We start from the raw sequence: 20,840 nt of genomic DNA, 5'->3' as shown, positions 1-20,840 counted from the left end.
AATCCCTCCTGGCTCCCCTTAGCAGGCTGGGTAAGCTGGGCCATGCAAAGCCCCCCAGCAATGGGGCTGCCCCCCCCATGTCCTTGGCAGTTGAGGGGGTGGGAACTTCTTCCCTGCCCTAGTCTTCCGGAGTCACACAGCTGGAAGAATGAAAGCCTGAGACTCGGGGTCTGTCTGTGCCCCTGACTTGCTTGGAGACCTTGAGCAAGTTCCTTCATTCCTTTGAGCCCATTTACTTATCTGTTAAGAAAGACTCCTAAGGGAGTCTTCTCTGCTCTTAGGAGGAGTCAGGGGGTAATGTGGGCAAACTGCTATGTAAACTCTAAGTGTTATATAGGCATTAATTATTATTAACAGAAAACTACACTTTCCCCCATGTCACATTCGTATGGTTCTCTCCTAGAGCCATCTTATTTGGACTGAACTTTAATTAAACACAGAGACCCACAAACTCCAAGGAATTTGACCTTGTTCAATCACTGCTCCTTTCTGACCCAAGCCAGACATATATATTTTTTCTGCATACATTAATGAGATTAATGAAGATATGTACATAAGGATTAACCTATTTTGGCTTTTCCTGCCTAAGGTATTAAATTCTTAAAGGGCTTATAGCACCATAGACTTCACAAATGTCCTTTATATCTCTCTCTTTAAGATATACAATCCTATGAGGTGGGTATTTTTTCCCACTGACACAGAGAATTAGTGGCCATGCTGGTCCGGGAATCCGTCTTCTGATTCCTTCTAGTATTTATGGTCATTAGAATTAAGACAGACTCATTGTCGGGGTGGGAGCAGTGGCGGAAAGGACCTGGGGAGGTAGTGCAACAGCGAGATCCTTCTTCCTTGAAGGGAACCGGTAACGGACTCCTCAGGAGTGTTTCCCTTGTCCTTGCGTAATCATTCCTGTGCCCTTACTCATGGGTGCAAAATGTCGCATCTCTTAAAACAGAGGCTTCAGAAAGACATGATCTGAAGTGACATTTCCTGTTCTGGAAGCACCAAGAGCTTATTATTATTATTATTATTATATTATTATTATTGAGCCCTCTCTGCTGTTCTACTGGTGGGGACATGCTGTCTGGAGGTGGTCAGAGGTAAACTACAGATGCACAAACATTTCTAGGCGCTCACCTGCTATCAACAGGCATCTTGTAAGTGGCACGTGGTAATGAAGTAGGATTGTTACTCAGTGTATGGTGACCTTATCTTAGGGATCTGCCCTAGGCAGAGGGGAACTTTGTGCATGCAGACACTGGCTTCTAGCAGCAAAGCATTTTCATACTGCACAATGCTTCATTCCCCAGACCTCAGCCTCAGCTCTACCAGCCCCAGAGAAAGCCAAGAACAGCCCCGAGGTAACATTGGAAAGGGTGCTGGTGCAAGACACACAATATCTGATCTTAATGAACGCAGTCACTAACTTACTGTGAAACCTGGAGCAGGATTTTACATTTTATCTGAGGTACCTTTTTAAAGTCTCAAACTGCCTGGCCGGGCGTGGCTCAGCGGTTGAGCTTCAACCTAGGATCCAGGCGATTGGGGTTCGATTCCCGGTCAGGGCACATGCCCAGGTTGCGGGCTTGATCAATGACTTTCTCATCATTGATGTTTCTCTCTCTCTCTCCCCCCTCCTTTCCTCTCTCTGAAATCAATAAAGATACTTAAAAAAAAAAAGCCTCAAACTATTCTGTGAGGTAAGTATTAAGACCATTTTGCTGATAAGGAAATGGGACATAGTTTAAATCAGTGGTTCTCAAACTTTAAGTTGCATTATTCCTTTACACTCTTAAGAATTATGGAGGACCCAAGGAGCTTTTGTTTATGTGGGTTAAATGTATCCATACTTATTTACATATAGAAATTAACACTGAACTTTAAAAACTACTTATTCACATAAAAACAACAATGTATTATCATGTGTTAATATAACACAGCACATCTAGAGATAAAAATGGCATTGTTCTATATTTTTCCAATCTCTTTATCACTGAACTTAATTAGAAGATACATAATATAGCCTCTCAACTCATCACAAAATGAGAGTGAAAAAAGAAACTAACATCTTAATGTTTTTATGAAAATAGTTTCAACCTCATGGATCACCTGAAAGCATCCTGGGGACTCCTAGGGATCCCAGGACCACACTTTGAGAACCACTGGCTTAAATAATTTGCGTGTGGACGCACAGCCAGTGTGAAGTGGTGGAGCTGGGTTTCCATTCCAGGCTTGTCTGACCTCACAGTACATACTCTAGCCACTATTCCACACTCACTGCCTCCCTCCCTCATCCTCTCTGGGAAGCAGGAGCCTTCCTCTTGTAAAATGAGGGTGGAATTCTGGATGATTTAAGGCCCTTTTGGCTCTGACACTTCATGATTCTGTCTGGATGGTGGCAGCTCTGGGCAGCTCTGAGTCTCAGGCTGCTGCCCACTTAGGGAATCCATGATGTTTGAGTTTTAGTAGGCTGGAACAGTTAGAGCATCTACAGGAGTGGAGAAAGACCAGTGGGGGTTTCCTCCTGTTCTCACATCCTTTTGAGAAGACAACTGTCAAGAAAAGTGCCCCACCCTGGCCTGGTGGCTCAGTTGGTCAGAGTGTCCTCCCGATATGCCAAGGTTGCAGGTTTGATCCCCAGTCAGGGCACATACAAGAATCAGCCAGTGACTGCATAAATATGCTCAACAACAAATGGACATTCTCTCTCTCTCTCTCTCTCTCTCACCAATAAATTAAAAAAAAAAAAAATAAAGGGAAAAAGAGAAGAAGTGGCCCACCACATCACCAGCTGTGGCATACCCATTTCAGCTCCTGACACAATCACTCTGCCCTTGGGCAGGAGAATGGGAGTGGGTGAAGGTCTCCATTCCCACTGCCTGCTTTTAGACGAAGTCCTGAGGATGGACCTCTCTAAATACCACTTTCCTTTCCTCATATAACCCTTAAAAAACCACTGAGCAGAGAAATGTTTACCAAAGGGCATTTCAGGTGGCAGACAGAATAGGCAAAGTCACTGAAACAGAAAAGAACCAGGAACTTAGTTAAGTTTTGTTTTCAACTAGCATTTTAACTGGCCTTCCTGCCTGGTCTCTCCCGACTCACATTCGTCCTACACATTGACTATGCCATATTAATTTTGAATGTTTATTTCACTTGTTACTCCCTTTGTCAAAAACCTTCCCTGGGTCCTTCTTGGTTGAAATCGAACACCATAGTCTGGCATTCAAGGCCCTTTACCACTGGCTGGTACTCTTTTCTTAACCTGATTTCCCACGGTTCCCCTACATGCATCGTGTGGCAGGCTCACTGTCTTTGTCATGCCTGACAAGTGCTCCCTTCCAGTCCTAAATCTAGGCTGTTCCTAACACTTCACCTGTTTCAGGAACCCCTCCCTGATAGATGTAGCCCAGTGGGGTCCTTCATGCTTCAAAATGTACTTCATCCTTGGCCTGTTTCAGAAACTACCTGGCATTGTTCTTGGCCCAAGGGAAACCCTCAGCCACATCTGAGCTGGAAGCTCGCTGAGGGAGGGAGCAGTGTAACCTGTTTCACTGCCTTCTCCCTCCGGTCCCTGTTACCCACCGGATAGATTATGGTGGTTGGCACTTGTTGGTTTGCCCCTACTGCGGTAGGACTTGGAGCTGCAGACAGATCTGTCTAAAGATGCTGAGAGTAGCCAGAGGAGGAGGCAACAGAGGAAGACTCAGGGCACCCCAGGAACAAGAGCACACAAACTCATACTAGTGGCGTTTAGAGCAGAGACTTTTGATAGGGAAAGAAGAGCTGCTTCAAGGTAGGGGATGTCTTATTCCACAATAGATGCTAGAGGTAGCATGGAAGAGGAAAGACAAGCTGGCTCTGCTGTGAGACTTTGGTCAGATAATCAGCCTCTCTGTTTGAGCCTTTGAGCCTCAACTGCCCATCTGTATGAGGAATAATGTTCTTTTCATGGGTACTTAGGCAGAAGAGAGTTACTGTGTGTTAAGATCCAGCATATAATTGATGCTCAAAATATAGTACATGCCTTAAAAATTTCCACCCCAGGAGATTTTCTGGATAAGAGATTCCCATTGCTCTGGATGACATGGTTATAGGCCTTTATGGATGACTATCCAGCTCTGAAGAGTGTATGGCAGTGCGGGAGAATTCCTTTGCCTTGTAGTCACTACAGACACTGGGTTTGCTGACCCTTTGCTACCATCAGGTGGCCATAAGCATACAGTGCAACCTGGCTTGTCTGTCAGTTCCAAAGAAAGCTAAAACGTAGCTTTGGGGTGTGTGAGGAGTCTGGGGAGTGGGGGATCCTGGAGGATACAAGAAAATAGAGTGACTTAGACTCCCTGGGAAGCATGGAACCACCGGGCCAGGAGTTTTATAATACACATAGCTGTTAAATAAAGGATTGTCCTAGCTAGGAGGCACCTTGGAGACTGCCTCTACCCCATCTCCATCTCCAATTAGTATTGTCCACCAGGGTCTTGTGAGATCCAGTCCCACCTAGGTCTCCAGCTTCACATTGTTCCATTCTCCTACTCACGTTCTGCGCTCCAGAACCACTGTCTTTTTATCTCATTGACACTCCTTCCATTACAAGCCTTTGCACATACTAATCTCTATCTAGAATGCCTGCCCTTCTGTCCCCTCCTCTCACCTGTTTAACTTCCACCTTTTTCTCAACTCTCAGCCCCAGCATGACTTCCTCAGGTAAGCCTTCAGTCTAGGTCAGGTTCCTTTGATACATACCCTCATAAAGAAAAAAAAATTTTTTTTTTCAGAGCACTTCTGTGTGTTCATGTATGTGATGTTCATTAACATCCATCTCTCACTATGCTATCTATATAAGCTGCAGGAGAGAAATGGGCTCCTTTCTCTGGTATCTCCAGCACCAAGGACAGAGCCTGTTACATAGCAAGAGCTCAGTAAACATGTATGATGAGTAGAGGCGTTTGTTGGATAGGAGAGAAAGATCTGGAGATCTGGAGAGTGTTAGAAGTTCTGAGGATCTTTCAGCCAAGTCTGAGGCATGCACAGGTCTTCTGTGGAAGTCAACAAAGATGCTTCGAAATCATACTCACTCATGTCAATACACACTGTGAGAGAAAGACCCATGGATAGAAATGCAGAGCACACAGCCCAGATACTGGGGCAGCGTGTGTGTGTGTGGGGGGAGCTTATTCTTAGAGAGGCTGAACAGTCCCATGATTCTAAACAATGGGAAAAGTTTTGAGGGAGGAACTCTTGGCTTGAGAGACGCCAGAGTCAAATGCATGTGAGAGGGAGACAAAGGGACACCTGATAGGGTGTTTCTAGGAGGAAGAGTTAACAGTGGAGTTGGGCATAGAGATATTTCTCCTAGAAAAATACTAACTTCTTCCAGGAAAGTGGTCAAACGCTCCTTAGGGTAACCGAAGCCTAAATGGATGAGGGTATGGATTTCATTTCAAACGGCAGTTAACTTGTCACAAACTCAGAAAAGATAAAAAAATAATCATTTTAGAATATATTTTTAAAATTTGCAAACCCACAAAATTGGTGCTTTAAATAATTTTTGGAGAGGTAATACTCTTTATTTCCAGAATTAGGTGAACAGGAGGGATGTGTGTGTATGTGTGTGTGTATATAGTATTTTAGAATTTAAGTGAGCTGTTCCATTTCAAGAATCTTCTGAAACTGAGTCTTAAGTATAGCTTTGTTATAGTTGAGATGTCGTAAACTCCCAATAATTTTAATATCCCAGGGTCAACACATGCCCAATTAAAAAATATTTGAGCTTTGTAATCAATATTCTAATTCTCCATTTGCTTGTTCCTTTCCTCTGTTAATGCAGAAATAGAGTCATTTCTAATTTCACTCTAGAAGATTCACAGAGAAAAAACATTCAAACTCAAGGAGACTGGACAAGTCAGAGAACAGCAGGATGAGTATGAATTATACTGGAGGAAGTGGTAGAGAGGAAACTGAGGCCCGGGGGAAGCATCTGGCATTGGGGGAATTGGGTGGCTAAAGCTGCTTTTCGTTCCCAGGCTCTAGGCTCTAAGACGGCTCCAAGATGGCCCTGCCTCTTGGGTCTCCAGATCTTCACCTCAGTGCTGTCTCCACCGAGAACTGTACTTTCAGGCCGGCAGTGTTGGCTCCTTTTCTTCTCTGTTCTTGTTGCCTTGTCTTTGGTTACTTTATAGACCAGGACCAGTAGAGTGACTAGAGCCATCAGGAGTATAAGGAAGAAGAGAACTTTTACTAGGTAAGCAGGATCACATATGGCAGTGGTGAGTGTACCCTTGTCCCATAAGAAGGCTGGAAGCTGTGGGGAAGACATAGGTTTCCCCCAAAGAGCTGAGAGATGTGGTATAAGCAGACTGCCCAAACATCCAAGAAAACACCAAGAGAATCGGATTTGCCCTTTGTTATATCCCAGGAATGGGTGTGGAGCGGCAGCCATACATCTACTGACCCTGATGCTCACACAGCAGGCAGAGAAGTTTGTTCAGCAGGGTCGAACAACTGCTTCCAATGAAAACATAGTCCTGAGACAACAGTTCAACTGGCAAAACCGCTGGGTGGTGGGTGGGGCTTCTGGGGCTTTATGATGTCACTTGAGGGTGAGGCTAGGGTCTGAAGTGAAGGTTCCAGTCTGGAAATTGCTACCCTGTGAAATGCCCTTTCAATACTCATGTTTTTTACTCTTCACTTTGAAATAATTTCATTTTTTTTGCTAGGGCTAGATTTTTATTGTTTCCTCATTCCACTATGCTAGGCTATGTTCCCAAGGAAATTCAGCTTGTATTGAAATTGAAATTTTATATAGGTAGTTGCAAAGATAACACAGAGAGGTCCCAGGTACCTTTCATCCAGTAGACGGACACTGGGCTACATGTGTGCATATAGTTCTATGGCTTTTTACTGTACCTGTAGATTCTTGTAACCGCCCTTGAAGTCAAGATACACAATGAATCCATCAACATGATCTACTGGTGTCCATATTCTACCAGTACAAGTAGAAAGTGTAGAAAACGCACCTCCCTTTAAGTCCCTTTACCCTCCACTTATAATTTTACTATTTTCTCTGTATACATTGAAATTTACATTCAGGCAATGTTATAGTTTTTGTTTCAACTACCAATTTAGAAAACACAGGAGAAGGAAAGACTATTTTATTTACCCAATTTACTGTTCAGCTTGAGTCATTTATATTGTTCTGTCTTCAAGTTCACTGATTCCTCTGTCACCTCCATCTTGCTGTTGAGCCTGTTCATTGAATTTTTTAAAAAAATTTTGGTAATTATATTTTTTGGTTGTAAAGTGTCCATTTGGTTCTTTGTATCTTTAATTTCCTCACTGACATTTTCTATTTACTTATTTCAAGTATATCCATAATTGCTTATGGAAACATTTGCTGTCTTTTTAAAAAATGTATTTTTACTGATTTTTAGAGAGAGGAAGGGAGAGGGAAAGAGAGAAACATCAATGTGAGAGTGAAACATTGATCGGCTGCCTCCTGCATGGCCCCTACTGGGGATTGAGCTCACAACATGGGCATTTGCCCTGACTGGGAATCTAACCAGCAACCTTTTGGTGCATGGGAGGATGTGTAACCAAGTGAGCCACTGGCCAGGGCTGATTGTCTTTTTAAATTTGAGATTTTCCTGGTTCTTGGTAGGAGGCGTGATTTTGATTGAGTGCTGAACATTTTGGGTGATATGAGACTCTGGACCTTATTTAAATCATCTGTTTTAGCAGGATTCCTCTGACATCCTGTCAATTGTGGGTGGGAGAGGAGTGTCACCTCACTAATGCCAGACAGAGGTAAAGGTCCAAGTTCTCCACTCAGCTTCTTTTGTCAAGCCAGGGTGGGGATTTTGGATTCCCGAAGTGGCAGGGATGGGGAGGGGCGCCTTGTTAGAGCTGGGCAAGGGTGAAAGCCTTGGGCACCCATCTGATCTTTGCTTACAGGCGTAGGGGTGGGACCACAATTTTTTCCATGGTATTTGGCTGGAGTAGGTCAGTTAGTATCCAAAAGTTTTCTGTCTTGCTGGATTGCCTTTTTCCTAGTCCTCTGACTAGAGAAAGCAAACATGCTTTTCTTTGGACTTTATTTTGTCTGGGCCCATTGGCATTTCTGGGCTGCTTCTCCAGTACCCAGTCAGGAATATGAGGCAAAAAGAAAACCCAGGGAACTGTCATGTCGATCCTTGGGTTCCAAGGTCCCTAAGTCTGTCTTCTTCTTCCTACTTTTCAGAGTCTTATGTTTTTTTTTTTTTTTATAAAATGTCCTTTTTTTTTTTTTTTTTTAAATCTGTGCTTAGCAGGGGAAATAAAGGGAACTGAATTTACTCCAAGTGTGTCTACTTCACCCTGGTCTGAAACTTCTAGATGCTATACCAAGATTCAGGTAGGCAATAGCAGAATGGGAACCACAGAGGACTCAGGTTGGAGTCCAGCACTCAAACTTTCCAGCGCTTATGATTGGTTAGGTTACTTAATCGCTGTGTTTCTACTTACTCATTGGAAATGCAATTACAGTAATGATACCAAATCTACAAGTTTTCATGGATTGAAATGAACTGATAAACATTTCATACAAATGTTGTTATTTCAAATAAAACTAGGATGAAAGTGAAGGAAAGTGAAGAGGGAATGTCTGGAGAATATTAGGCAGTTCAATTTTTCCCAAGTTGGTTGACAACTTGAGCTGTACATTTAAAGCGTACAGCTTCATTTTTTTTTTTTGGTATTAACAGGGTTGTTCAAACATCATCGAAATCTAATTTGAGAGTATTTTTATTTCCCCTCAAAGAATTACCGCACACCCAACCTGCTCAAGATATCTACTACATCAAGTCCCTGGAACATATGGATGTTACCTTATACAGCGAAAGATGTAATTAAGGCTCTGGAGAGGAGCAGCTTATCCTAGATCATCAGAGTGGGTCTTAAATATAATCACTTGTGCCCCTGTAAGTGGGAAGAGAAGGGAATGTTGAGACAGAAAGATACACTTATGAGAAAAAAATGTGAAGACAGAACAGAGAAAGGTGTGGCCACAAGCCAAGGAACTGCCACAACCACCAAAAGCTGGAAAGGGCAACGAATGGATTAGTCCCTACAGCACGGGTAAGGAACCTTTTTTCTGCCAAGGGACATTTCGATATTTATAACATCATTTTCAGGCCATACAAAATTATCAACTTAAAAATTGGCTATGAAAAAAGCTCCTAGATTTATTGAATTTCGAGTCCTGCCTACAGTTGCCTTGGCAGGGCCAGACCAATGATTTTGCACACCGTATATGGCCCGGGGGCTGGATGTTCCCCACCCCTACCCTAGAACCTCTGGAGGGATCATGGTATTGACAACACCTTGATTCAGACTTCTGGTCTCCAAAACTGTGATAGAATAAATTTCTGTTGTTTTAAACCAACAAGTGTGTGATAATTTGTCACAGTAGCTCCAGGAAACAAATATAGGAACCTTTGGAACATCTAGTCCAACTCTTTTATCTAACAGATGAGAAAACTGGGGCATGAAAAAGAAAATGACCAAGGTCAGTTCTTGGCATGAGAAGTAAAGGACTGGGATTATGGTCTTTCCTCTCCTATTCCACTAAAACACATGGTATGTATGTATTTATTTATTTATTTAAAATACATCTTTATTGATTTCATTAGAGAGGAAGGGAGAGGGAGAGAGAGAGACAGAAACATCAATGATGGGAGAGTCGTCATTGACTGACTGCCTCCTGCACGCCCCCAACTGGGGATTGAACCCGCAACCTGGGCATGTGCACTGACTGGGAATCGAACTGTGATCTCCTGGCTCCTAGGTCAATGCTCAACCATTGAGCCATGCCCGGCCGGGCAGTACATATTTTTTAAAAAACCAATTTTTATTGATATAATTCACGTATCATACAATTCACACATTGAAAGTGTACAGCTTCGTATTTTTTTTGTACATTAACAGGGTTGTTCAAATATCATCAGAATCTAATTTGAGAATATTTTTATTCCCCCTCAAAAGAAACTTTGTACCCATTAGCATTCTGTGTCTTTTATGGCTCCTTATTTCAGGCATATTGATCTCATCTCCCCAACCAGACTGGACTTCTCAACCTTGTCTTTTGTACTCCTCTCATTCCCTATTCTGATCTTCCCTCGGGGCTGTGTTGAATGGTCCCGCCTCACTCATATTAGGTCTGCACTTGGTAGTTTCCTTAATGCTCCTGGTTAGGTTGCTAATCCATAGGATATAGACAAACAACTCACCATTCCCTGAACCAACTGTCAAAAATACCCAGACTGAACGGATCTCCCTTTGTTCCTTGAGAGGCAGGGCCCAGAAACAGCCATGCTGAGTAGCTGGATGGTTTGAGCTCCCACCAGTACCCAGGGGAAATCCAGACTCGGCCACCACTGTCGAGGAAAAGTTTACTCCTGGCTGGGGCGAGCATCTCCAGGTGTCCCTGACGACGGTGTGTGGAAGCCACCATCAGGGATAAGCAGGAAAAACGAAACAGGACATGGCATTGGCGGGAGGCTTTCTCCACATTCCTGATGGTTTCCTTTTGGGGATGGAGGCCCTGTTACTAACACTCCTGGCCTTCCTGCACCCTGGCTTCCACTCCCTTCACACCTTGCCTTGGGTGCAGGGAGAACCTACTTGGATCTGCTTTCTCTAAGTTTTACAGGGGCATGTCCCCATGAATAAGAGGCCTATGGGTTTCCACTGATCATTTTGACAGGAAGGTGAGTCTGTCTAATTCAGAATTTCCCTGTTACGAAGCCCACTGTGACTGCAAACCTAAGCCGTCTTCCAATGTGGTCTTTATCAGTTATAAAGGCGAGTTTGCCATCTGCCTCATTTCTCATGTCCACTGGTTCTGAACTTGGGTGAGGGAAGAGAGACCTGTTATGTATTCAGGTGGAAAACAGGAGGGGTTATGTACTGACCACTTAAGTCCCAAATACATAAGCCCTCCATAAACTCCGGAGTCCTGAGTTGCAGTAGCTGATTCTCTATGTTAAAACTTAATTAAGGGATGCTCAGATAGTTGGTAAACAATATTTCTGAGTGCATCTAGAGGATATTTCCCCAAAAGATCAGCACTTGAATCAGTAGGCTGAATAAAAAAGAGCCCTCACCACTGCGAGTGGGCATCGCCCAATCTGCTAAAGTCCTTAATAGTACAAAAGGGTGGAAGAAGTGTGAATTTGTTTTCTGCCTGAGTTGGGACATTCATCTTCTCCTGCCCTTGAACATCAGTTCTCCTGGTTCTCAGGCCTTGAGACTCGGACTGAATTATACTGGCTTTCCTGAATCTCCAGATTGCAGGTCATGAGACTTCTCAGCCTCCATAATTACATGAGCCAATTCCTGCAAAACACACACACACACACACGTACTATTGGGTCTGTTACCTTTAAGATAAAGTCCAAATACCACCAAGTAGGTATGGAAGGACAACATGAATGAAGAGTTTATACATTATATTGTCAGGCAGATACCATATGTGGTAGGCTGTGTAATGGCTCCCCACTGATGTTCCATCCTAATCCAAAAACTCGTGGCTATATCTTACATGGTAAAAGGGACTTGGCAGATATGATGAAGTTAAGAATTTTGAAGTGGGAAAATTATACTTGAGTATCTGCGTAGGCCAGATGTAATCATAAGGATCCTTTGAAGAGTCAGACAGAAGGCAATGTGACAACAGCAGAGGGAAAGAGAGAGGGAGAGTGGGAAAGATTGGAAGATGCTACACTGCTGATTTTGAAGATCAGGAAGGGGCCACAACCCAAAGAATATAGGTAGCCTCTAGAAGCTAGAAAGGGCAAGAAAACAGATTCTCCCCTAGGCCCTCCAACAAGAATGCAGTCTTGCCAATCCATTTTAAGACCTCTGATCTCCAGAACTGTAAAATAATAAATTTGTGTTAAGTCACTGAGTTTGTAGTAATTTGTTAGAGCAGCAATAGGAAACTAATACACCATGCTAAGTCTCTCATTTAAAAACAAATAAACCACATTATGCTAGGTGAAATAAGACAGTCAGAGAAAGACAAGTACCATATAACTTCACTCATATGTGGAATCTAATGAACAAACTGAAATAACCAGCAAAACAGAGAAAGACTCATAGATAGAGAGCAAGCTTACAGCTCTGGTGGTAGGAGGGCGGGTGTTGGGTGGGGGCGGGGGGTGGTGGTGGAGGGATTGAGCAAAAGAGAAAGAGCTCACAGACACAGACAACAGTGTGGTGACTGCAGGGGACGGTGGAAGGTGGTATATGGAAGATAAACGGTGATGGAGAAAAATAATAAAAAACAACAAAGAAACCCCCACAAAACAAACAAAAAAAGCCCTTGATCTGTATTCTTTCCTTTCCATCAAAGCGAAGCTACTGCTCAGTTTTCCCAGGGTCAACCACAACTTCTTCATCCCCAAGCCCCTTTCCCCCTTAGCTTTGGTGGTAGCACATCCGCAATTTCCTCCTATCCTGGTTCCTCTTCTTTAGTCCCCTTGCATCCAATTGCCCTTTTGTATCGTTGATATTTTTCCAGAGTCCACTTTCAGTCTTCTTACGTTCTGAAATCTTCTCTGGGTTATCTCATCCACTCTTGTGGTTTCAATGACAATCTATAGGCCAAGTGACTCTCCAACCTGTACCTTTACTCAGATCTCACTTCTTACTCCAGACTCATAAACCTAACTGCTCACTGTTTTGCCCAGTTGGTGCTTCATCTGTTACACAAGTGTCTCAAATCCTCACAATCACACTCATCCTAATACCCTCCCATTCAAGTCGACTTCTCTGTACCTTCTCTAAAATAAGAAACCTGGGATCCTGTTAGATTGCTCTTTATTTCTGACTCCCTGCACTTGCTCGGTTTCAATATACTGTCAATTCCACTTCTGAAACGCCTCTCACACCCATCCACTCTTCCTTACCCCCACAGCTTCTACCTTAGTTCAAACTTTAATTTCTTGGTCTTTATCAGTTCTTGTCTGGATCCCTGCAACAGTTCACCAATTGGTCTTCTTATGTTGAGTAGTCTTCTTTCCTTATAATCTGTCCTACTCGCTGTTAAGAGTAACATACATAAATAAATCAGATCACTTAACTCAAAAGCCATCATTTTGATCCCTGTTACCTTTAAGATGAAGTCCAAATACCATCACACAGTATAATGTATAAACTCTTCATTCACATTGTCCTTCCACACCGACTTGCCTGTTCTCTTTTCCTATCATGCTTTCCCATGCATTTCATACTCCTTTACAAAAGACAGCTTACAATGTCCTCAAGTACCTGGTAGCCAAGTGGTGAAGGGCAGAGGCTCTGTCCTCAAACTTCCTGGTTTGCATCTTGGCTTCATCAGTAAGTAAGCTGTGATCTTGTTCAAAATATTTACTTAACTTCTCCATGCCTCAGTTTCTTCATCTATAAAATGGGGTTTATCACAATACATATTTCAAAGGGTTGTTGTGGGAATCAAATCAGGTAATACTTGTGAAGTACAGGCTCAGAGCTCAGCAAAGGTTTGCTTCTGTTATCTCCTGGCCTCCGTCCCTGGCGTTCACTCTGCCTGCAACGCCTGGAATCCTGCATTTCTCCCCTCCTAATCTTCTGCTCGGTCCACTTCTACTTCCAGACTAAGCCAGTTTTATATTCTTTAAGACCCTGACCTCCACAACATCCAGGCCACAAATGGATAATTCTATCATAGTACTTAATCTTCCCTCCCTTACTAGTTGTAACTTGAAGGCAGGGACTGTGCCCTTACTGTAGGATACACAAGAACTCACGTAGAAACATTGCCCAATATACGCATTTGAACAGCTGAATGTGCTATTCTGAGTAAATTCATGTTTTAGTTAATCCAGGAACGTGGTTCTTCAGACAAAAATTCTATTCCATTTTAAAGAAGAGAAAGGACCTCTCAGGACAGGGGATATGGGAGGATCTTATGTCTGGAACTGTTCCCTGGAAACAATATCCTCTTTTATCTTAGGGCTCCTAAACCCAGAGGACATTTTTCCTTAAGCCTATGGCACAACTTTTCCTTTTTGCTTCATTGTGGGGTGTGGACTGGGAGGGAAAGGAAGGAAGGAATGGCTCTGGCTCCTAGGAAATCTACCTAGTGTCTGAGGATAGGAATATCCTTACTTTAGTGAGGCTGTTCATCTCCCATCCTGCCTCTATGAACCTGAAGGGCCCCAGGTGGATATACATTAAAGCTCCCAAAGCCCTTCTAGGTCAGTTAACAGCAGTTTGTTGAACAAACGAATGAATATCACGTGCAGAGGCTCTAGTAGGAGAAGCCGTAACTCCCCTTAAATTCCAGTCAAACAGTGAAAAGGGAACTCCTACAGGATAGAATCAAACTTTTAATCAACTGGGAAAGGGATCTGGGCTTGTGAGGACTGGAGCAAAAAGTTTAGGGTAATTACCCATCTTCGGTTATCTCACAACTTCCTCTTTTGCAAACTCTGAGTATGCTTACAGGATAGGTTGATTAAATAAAACTAATTTATAGAAGTACAGATTCTAATACAGCACTTTAGACATTTCAAAGATGTCCCACCAACATAATCTGATATACAAAGCTCAATAGTTCTCAGGGTACTGGAGGAAGCCAGGGCAGTGGCAATTTCAGCAGGATCCTAGGCTTTTTCAAATCACACAGACTGTAGCCCGAAACCATAAGAATCATTTGTTCATGTGTTTATCCAACATACTGAGTGTTTTCTGTGTGTGTGGCACTATGAGTACAGAGATGAGTAAAGCTGACACTGTTCCAGCCCTTGTGGGGCTTAGTCTCATGAGGGAAGACAGACTATCAAGAATCATTTAGAGCATAATTCGGTATGTGCTATGATGAGGGAGGCACCGGGAGCTTTAGAAGTGACAGATCAGTCTCCTGCCATAGGCTTGGCAATGTTAGGATTTCTTCCTGGTAATGATGATATCTACGTTGATACCTAAAAGATGGGGAGGAGCTAGTCATAGAAAAGGGAAAAAGGAGAGGTGTCAAGGTGTGTGACAAAGTGTTCTGGGCAAAGGAAACAACATTTGTGAAGTAGGACTCATCTGATACCCCGGACACCTAACTGAGAGGTACCACCGAGAGACGGTAGGTCAGTTCTACATCATATCCCATTTTTTACCTCCATGTGAAATAAACAGAAGGTGGTGTGGAGGTAAAAACAGAAGGGGGATTGACGAAGTCATGTGTCTGTCACCAGTCGAGGGATTGAGTGCTGTGCATTTTGTCCTTACCTCCAAGTGAGAGGTCTCCAAGAGAACCACTCATAACAATTTGTGGTTTGGCAAGGAGAGACTGACATCTCAGTTCTTGCTTGGACAAGCTTGCTGATCATTGGAGCAAGGTGGGAGGGTTGACAAGGAAAGAGCTGTCACTCTTACAATTTGGTTTAGCAAGGATGTGAACTTCCTGTAAGTCAAATAAACAGTGTGGGAATCAACAGGGTTTGAGCCATGTTATTTTTGTCCCAAGAAAACTGGCAGTCAGGGAAGCTTAGTTAAACTGCCAAGAGAAGGACCTAAGGGCTTGTGGAAGCAGTTAAGTTGGAGCAGATTTCCCATCTGAGGATTGTGCAAAGGGGAGAGCTCTTGGGACACTAACCCATGTGCCCAGTAAAGCTAACATTTGGGCAGCTTCAAAATGGAAGGTGTCCATGACCAGTTTGTCTTAGCCTGAGAGACACACAACCAACAGATGACTGCAATGACATGACCAGTTAATAAAAGGAGTTTTTGCCCATGTTCCTTCACCCTCCCTAATCCATCCTCCAGATTCCAAAACAAGAAGTAGTTTAAATTAGGGAAAGAGAGACTTCTTTCTATGAAAAGTCAGAATGCACCCGTTCCCCAAACAAAGTTCCACTGCTGAGGCCTGGCTGGTGTTGAGGGGAAGTAAGGACCTTAAAACTTGATGTGAGGTTGAAGTTTTAAAGTGGACTACACTAGCGTGGACCCTGAGATAAAAAGGTATCTACCAAGATGAATTCCTGGTGGCTTAACTGGGCTCAGATTCAAAAAACAAACAAGCAAAAAAGCTCCCCCCTCAACCAAAACAAAAAAACAGAGTCTAGCAGCCATTTCTACACAGGGACCTCTCACGCAAACTGCACTTCAGGGAGAAGCCTGAACTTAATTGCCAGCCTGCACTGTCATCTGAGTCAGCCCTTATAAAGGAATTCCTGGAATCCTATTTCAACCAATAAGATTGAGGCTTTCCCCATCCAACTGGAATTGTGCAGCTACCAGCAACTTCTTCAATAACCAATCAAAGCAGCTCCATTCTGACCAATTAGGACAATGCCTTTTGGGTCAATAAAACTGCAAGGACTTGGAGTCCTTATTTGCATTAGGATAGACCAATCAGGGACCAGTTTGGGCAGGGACTTATGTGTAAGCTCCCCTCTGGCTCTAAAAGTACACTTTCCCTTTCCACTATAAACTGAAGACTGCATTTACCTGAGTAGAGCTGAAACACCGAAGATATAACACTGAAGATGTCTCTCCAGAGCAGAGCAGAGCAGAGCAGAGCAGAGCAGAGCAGAGCAGACTAGACTAGACTAGACTGGCACAGAGCACAGCAGAACTGTCTAGTTGGAGAAGCAGACATCTGTCCCCAGGGCCTCCTAACAGCAATGCTATTTTCACAGCTGCGTTGTATCACAACTGATATGTTCCACAGTCATGTATTTTCACAGCCATGCTGTGTCACAATTGAGTTGTTTGCACTGAAAACATTTCCTTCTTCACTGCACCCCAAACTTGGAATTCCTGTTGGTGTTGAATTGATGCGGTTGACACTAGTCTAGACTTTTAATAACTAAGTGAACAGAACGCTACAGAATCTGTCAGAGCTGGAAAGGGAGAACTGACCAAGTACAGTGGAAGACATTGGTTAAAACCATGTCAAGACTGTGTTGAGTTCAGAATGTCCATTAAGTTGTTTCTATCTGTAAAAAGCCCCGGAGGTAAGAGGCAGCCTGGTGTGGTAAAGGAACAGATCATATTTGAAGATGGTTGGAAGACGGAGTGAGAAAAGATTGGAGTGGGAAGGGGCCAGGTGATGGAAGCCTTGTTAAAGTGTTTGTACTTTATTCTGGGGAAAAAGGGAAGCCACATGTTTTAATAATCAAATCTGCATTCTAGAATGGGTGGGGTGGGGCCTGGAGACAGGGAAACCATCTAACAAAGAGATGATCTCTGAATGGCAGTAGGCATGAAGAAAAGTGGTCAGACCACAAGATATGTAGGAAGAGAACTATCAGGAATTGCTGATAGAGGAAAAGGCCAAGGGAGTTTCTCTTTCCAGCTGACCCCAGGAATGCTGTCCTGTTTCTAGTTCCTGCTCTCAGTTCAGTGGGTGCAGGACCAATGCCCAGGTGAGCTTTTTGGTTCTGTGGGGCTTGGAGCTGGGGGAGGCTGCTGCCCCCTGGGGGTACCAGCAGGTTTTCAGTGTTCCTGGGAGCTTGAGAGGCGGCTGCCTCGGCTTTCACAGATGAGGAGAACCCCGGTCCTGATGTTTAAGTCACTAGCGCAGTTTCCCACAGCTGGTTTGTTAAAAGAACATTACCCAAAATACAATGCCTTGAACTTAGCAAAGTGAACTAGAGCCCAGTGACCACTCTCTGGGTCCTTCTCAGGGTGGGCACGTGTCCCACCTCAGAGGCCCACCCCCGGAGAACGTGGGAAAGCGCGCGTGTGCCACGGGTGTGAGGCCCGCCGCGGGAGGTGGGGAAGTGCATTTATATTCCAAGTTCAAGGCCACTCGGAGCGAGGGGCGGGGGCGCAGTGCGCGTGCGCCAGAGGTCGGGCCTCGGAAAAGGAGGGGAAACGGCCTGACAGGGGTGGGTTGGCTCTCCGTCTGCCTAACCAGCCCATCTTTCGTGAGAGGAACCTACGCCGTGAGGATCCCTTCCTCAGGCCTCGGGACGACGCCTTACCCGCTCGCAGTGAGAACTGCCCTTCGGAATCCCCAAGGAGCCAGCCGAAGAGTCCCGGGGCCGGAAGTGCCCACCCTTCCCGGGGCCTTTCCGGGGCAGAGGGAATTGGCGAAGCTCATTGGCTAGTGGATACCGGAAGAGGCGGGGTCCTTCGGCTGCGCGTGGGGCACTGTGGGTGTTGTGGTCCGTGTCTGCTGTCCAGACTTTTCACTGCAAAGCTTGGAGGCCAGGGCGTCCCTGCCGGCGCTGAGAAGTTGCCTGCGGAGGAGGCTTGGGTGTGAGGCCGCCACGTCGGCCTGGCTGTTTTGCTATTTCTGTTTCGGGTGAGACTTCGCTCTTTGAGTCTCGCATTCAAAGATCTTCATTTCGTCCCATACCTTAGGCCCCCCTCTGTATAAAACCCCTTGTCACCCACGGACCCTTTATTCTTCCTAGCTGGCTTTGACTAGCCTTCGCTCCTCTTCGCCGCTGCCTTACTGTGAGTCCTCCATCCTTCTTTCGCTCGCGTGCGCCTTTTCCTGTCGCTGCCCTGGACACATCCCCTCCAACTTCCCGCCCCAACCCACGAGTCATGCCGAGGGCCCCGGGAAGGACCCCGCAGCAGACGTTCGCCGGCGCAAGCAGATCTCCGCCTCCCACTTCAGCAGCTTTGCAGCTCCCTTCTTTTTGTTTCTCTGCTGATCCTTGCCTCCTTTCTGGTTCCACTTCTATGTAGAAGTCAGGGAGATAGATGGTGAAGGAGGGGGAAGAGAGAGCAAGCCAACCTTTTCTTCTTGTGCCTCCACACACTGTTTGGCACTGACTGCGAGCAGGGCTCTGCGAACTTTGTGCTGGGGATACACTAGCTCCAGCCACCCAGGTGCTGGGGATCCAGTCAGTGAGGACAGACATACAGGTAAGCAACAGTGCAGGATGGCATCAAGCTCTCTTCTGCAGACTTGTGTGGTTCCTCCGCTCATTCCCATTTCTCCCTGAGCTCCTTCAAAGTATTTTCCCTTTTTACATCTCCCTCAAGCTCCTTTCTCTCCTTGTTCTGGCCCAAGCTGTTTCTTTTGTATCCAGCTTTTTCACTCTGATTTAGAAAGAGAATACTCCATGCTTGACCTTCAACTTCATGTGAGAAATGTCTGTTAACCTTCTCATTCCAGGGCTCTGCATTCTCTCAGCATTTGTGCACATTGCTTGTACTAGGATCACTTGCGGATCTTTCATGCTCCTTGCTCCAGAATTATGGAATGCCATGCACCCCAATGGACTTAATTCACCTGCTGCCTATTTAGTGGTATTAGGAATCTGAAGTTTGAGAAGTTAATCTCATGGAGACAGTGGTCAGGAAGGACCCATTAATATGTGGTGGGAAGTAGAATCCTGCATGAATGGGGAAGCTATGCCTTAGCATTAAACAAACAAACAAACAAACAACAACAACAAAACATGCCTTAGTGAATTAAGTAAGCTAGAACAGGAGATATTTTTAAACTGTTAATTGAGAAATCTCCCCTCTCCCCATCTACTCTAAATGATCTTATTGAACTCAGTGCAGGGTGTATATGTGTGAGGGAATTTCCAAAGAATAAATAATAACCATGCATAGTAAGTTTAAGAATGTTTTACACTACCTGTGGTAGGTAGATTTACCTCTAAGTTTCTTTATGGCTAATATTAGCTTAATTGGCATTTCCTGAGAATGGGACCCACCACAAAAAAGTGAAACTTCATATTTGGCTATGCTTAAGATAATTCCTCTCCAAGCCCCTACATGATTTGATCCCCAGATACTTCTCTGATCTCACCTCCTACCCTCTTCTTGATAGTCACTGCTACCCTGGCTTTATTGCTGTTTCATGAACATTCCAAGTACACTCTCTGTTCCTGGAATACTTTTTTTTTTTTCTTTTTTTAGGTAAATCTGCTCAGGGCTTTACTCAAATAGTCATCTCCTCAGAGCAGCCTTTTCTGACCACCTTATCTAATATAGAGCCTTTATCAGTCTATCCCTATGTCTCCCTTAATTTCCCTCTATTATTATCACTACTTGAAAATGTTAAATTTATTAAAAGTAAAATATTTGTTTACTTTTATTGATTTTTTTTTTAGAGAGAGAGAGAAAGGGAAGGAGAGAGAGAAGCAACCAGCAAATTGAATTGCTGTTCCACATATTTATGCGTTCATTGGTTGCTTCTTGTATGTGTCCTGACCAGAGATTGAACTTTCAATCTTGGTGTATCTGGACAACACTCTAACCAAATGAGCCACCTGGCCAGGGCTATTTATTTTCTTATTGTCTGTTTCCCAAACCAGAAAATAAGCTGCATGATATTATGATCTTAACCTGTTTTGTTAGTCCCTGGAACATGGTATGTAGAAAGTACTCATTTGTAGAATGAAAGAATTGTTAAAAGCATTTATGGAGCACGTATTATGTGTAAGCCACTGTGTGTATGGTGTGGAGCATGCAGAGATGAGTAAGATGAAATTCTTAACCTAGAAAAATCTGCAGTATAGAAGAGATATAGAATGATCGATTTAACAATTTTTAAAACTGATTTTAGAGAGAGGAAGGGAGAGAGAGAGAAACATCGATTGGCTACCTCCCATACGTGCCCCAACTAGGGATCAAACCCACCACATTTCTGTGTACAGAACAATGCTCCAACCAACAGAGCCACACTGGCCAGGGCTATTTAAGAATATTTTATTAAATTGTAGCTAAGCAAAAGTTCATAAGTCTAAAGAGTTAGGGTCAACTCTTGTGTATTTGGGAAGAGGAAACATTTGTCCTTCTTGACATCTGAACTGACTTCTGTGCTACTCTGTTAGGTCTGGGACCACCTTCCCTCCATGTCCTTGTGTGGGAAG

The 20,840-nt window shown here is 44.1% G+C and overlaps 1 protein-coding gene and 1 long non-coding RNA gene across 4 annotated transcripts; both read right to left on the bottom strand.

The window, feature by feature from the left end:
- Positions 1-5,905: 5,905 nt before the first annotated feature.
- On the bottom strand, positions 5,906-6,541 carry SMIM42 (small integral membrane protein 42). Its single transcript, XM_087828210.1, has one exon. It carries the CDS (start codon positions 6,440-6,442, stop codon positions 5,906-5,908), a length of 537 nt encoding a protein of 178 aa, XP_087684336.1. The 5' UTR covers positions 6,443-6,541.
- A 597-nt stretch (positions 6,542-7,138) lies between these two features.
- LOC107543236 (uncharacterized) lies at positions 7,139-18,082 on the bottom strand. 3 transcript variants are annotated; one of them, XR_001603790.2, is made up of 4 exons: positions 17,982-18,082; positions 13,309-13,440; positions 8,865-8,955; positions 7,139-7,248 (listed from the first exon to the last, which is right to left on the bottom strand). It is a non-coding gene; the product is annotated as an uncharacterized LOC107543236 (long non-coding RNA). The 3 variants fall into 3 exon arrangements; XR_015716128.1 differs by lacking the exon at positions 17,982-18,082 and adding an exon at positions 15,280-16,575; XR_001603788.2 differs by lacking the exon at positions 17,982-18,082 and having other exon boundaries at positions 13,309-16,575.
- Positions 18,083-20,840: the final 2,758 nt, after the last annotated feature.

This window comes from Miniopterus natalensis, chromosome 19 (genome assembly GCF_054644295.1).
Source record: "Miniopterus natalensis isolate mMinNat1 chromosome 19, mMinNat1.hap1, whole genome shotgun sequence".
In the NCBI taxonomy this organism is placed as follows: domain Eukaryota; kingdom Metazoa; phylum Chordata; class Mammalia; order Chiroptera; family Miniopteridae; genus Miniopterus; species Miniopterus natalensis.
This window is presented reverse-complemented; position numbering and strand designations above follow the sequence as displayed.

Coding starts and splice junctions, on each gene's coding strand:
- SMIM42 (XM_087828210.1), bottom strand. CDS start 6,442: ATGGCTGCCGCTCCACACCCATTCCTGGGATATAACAAAGGGCAAATC.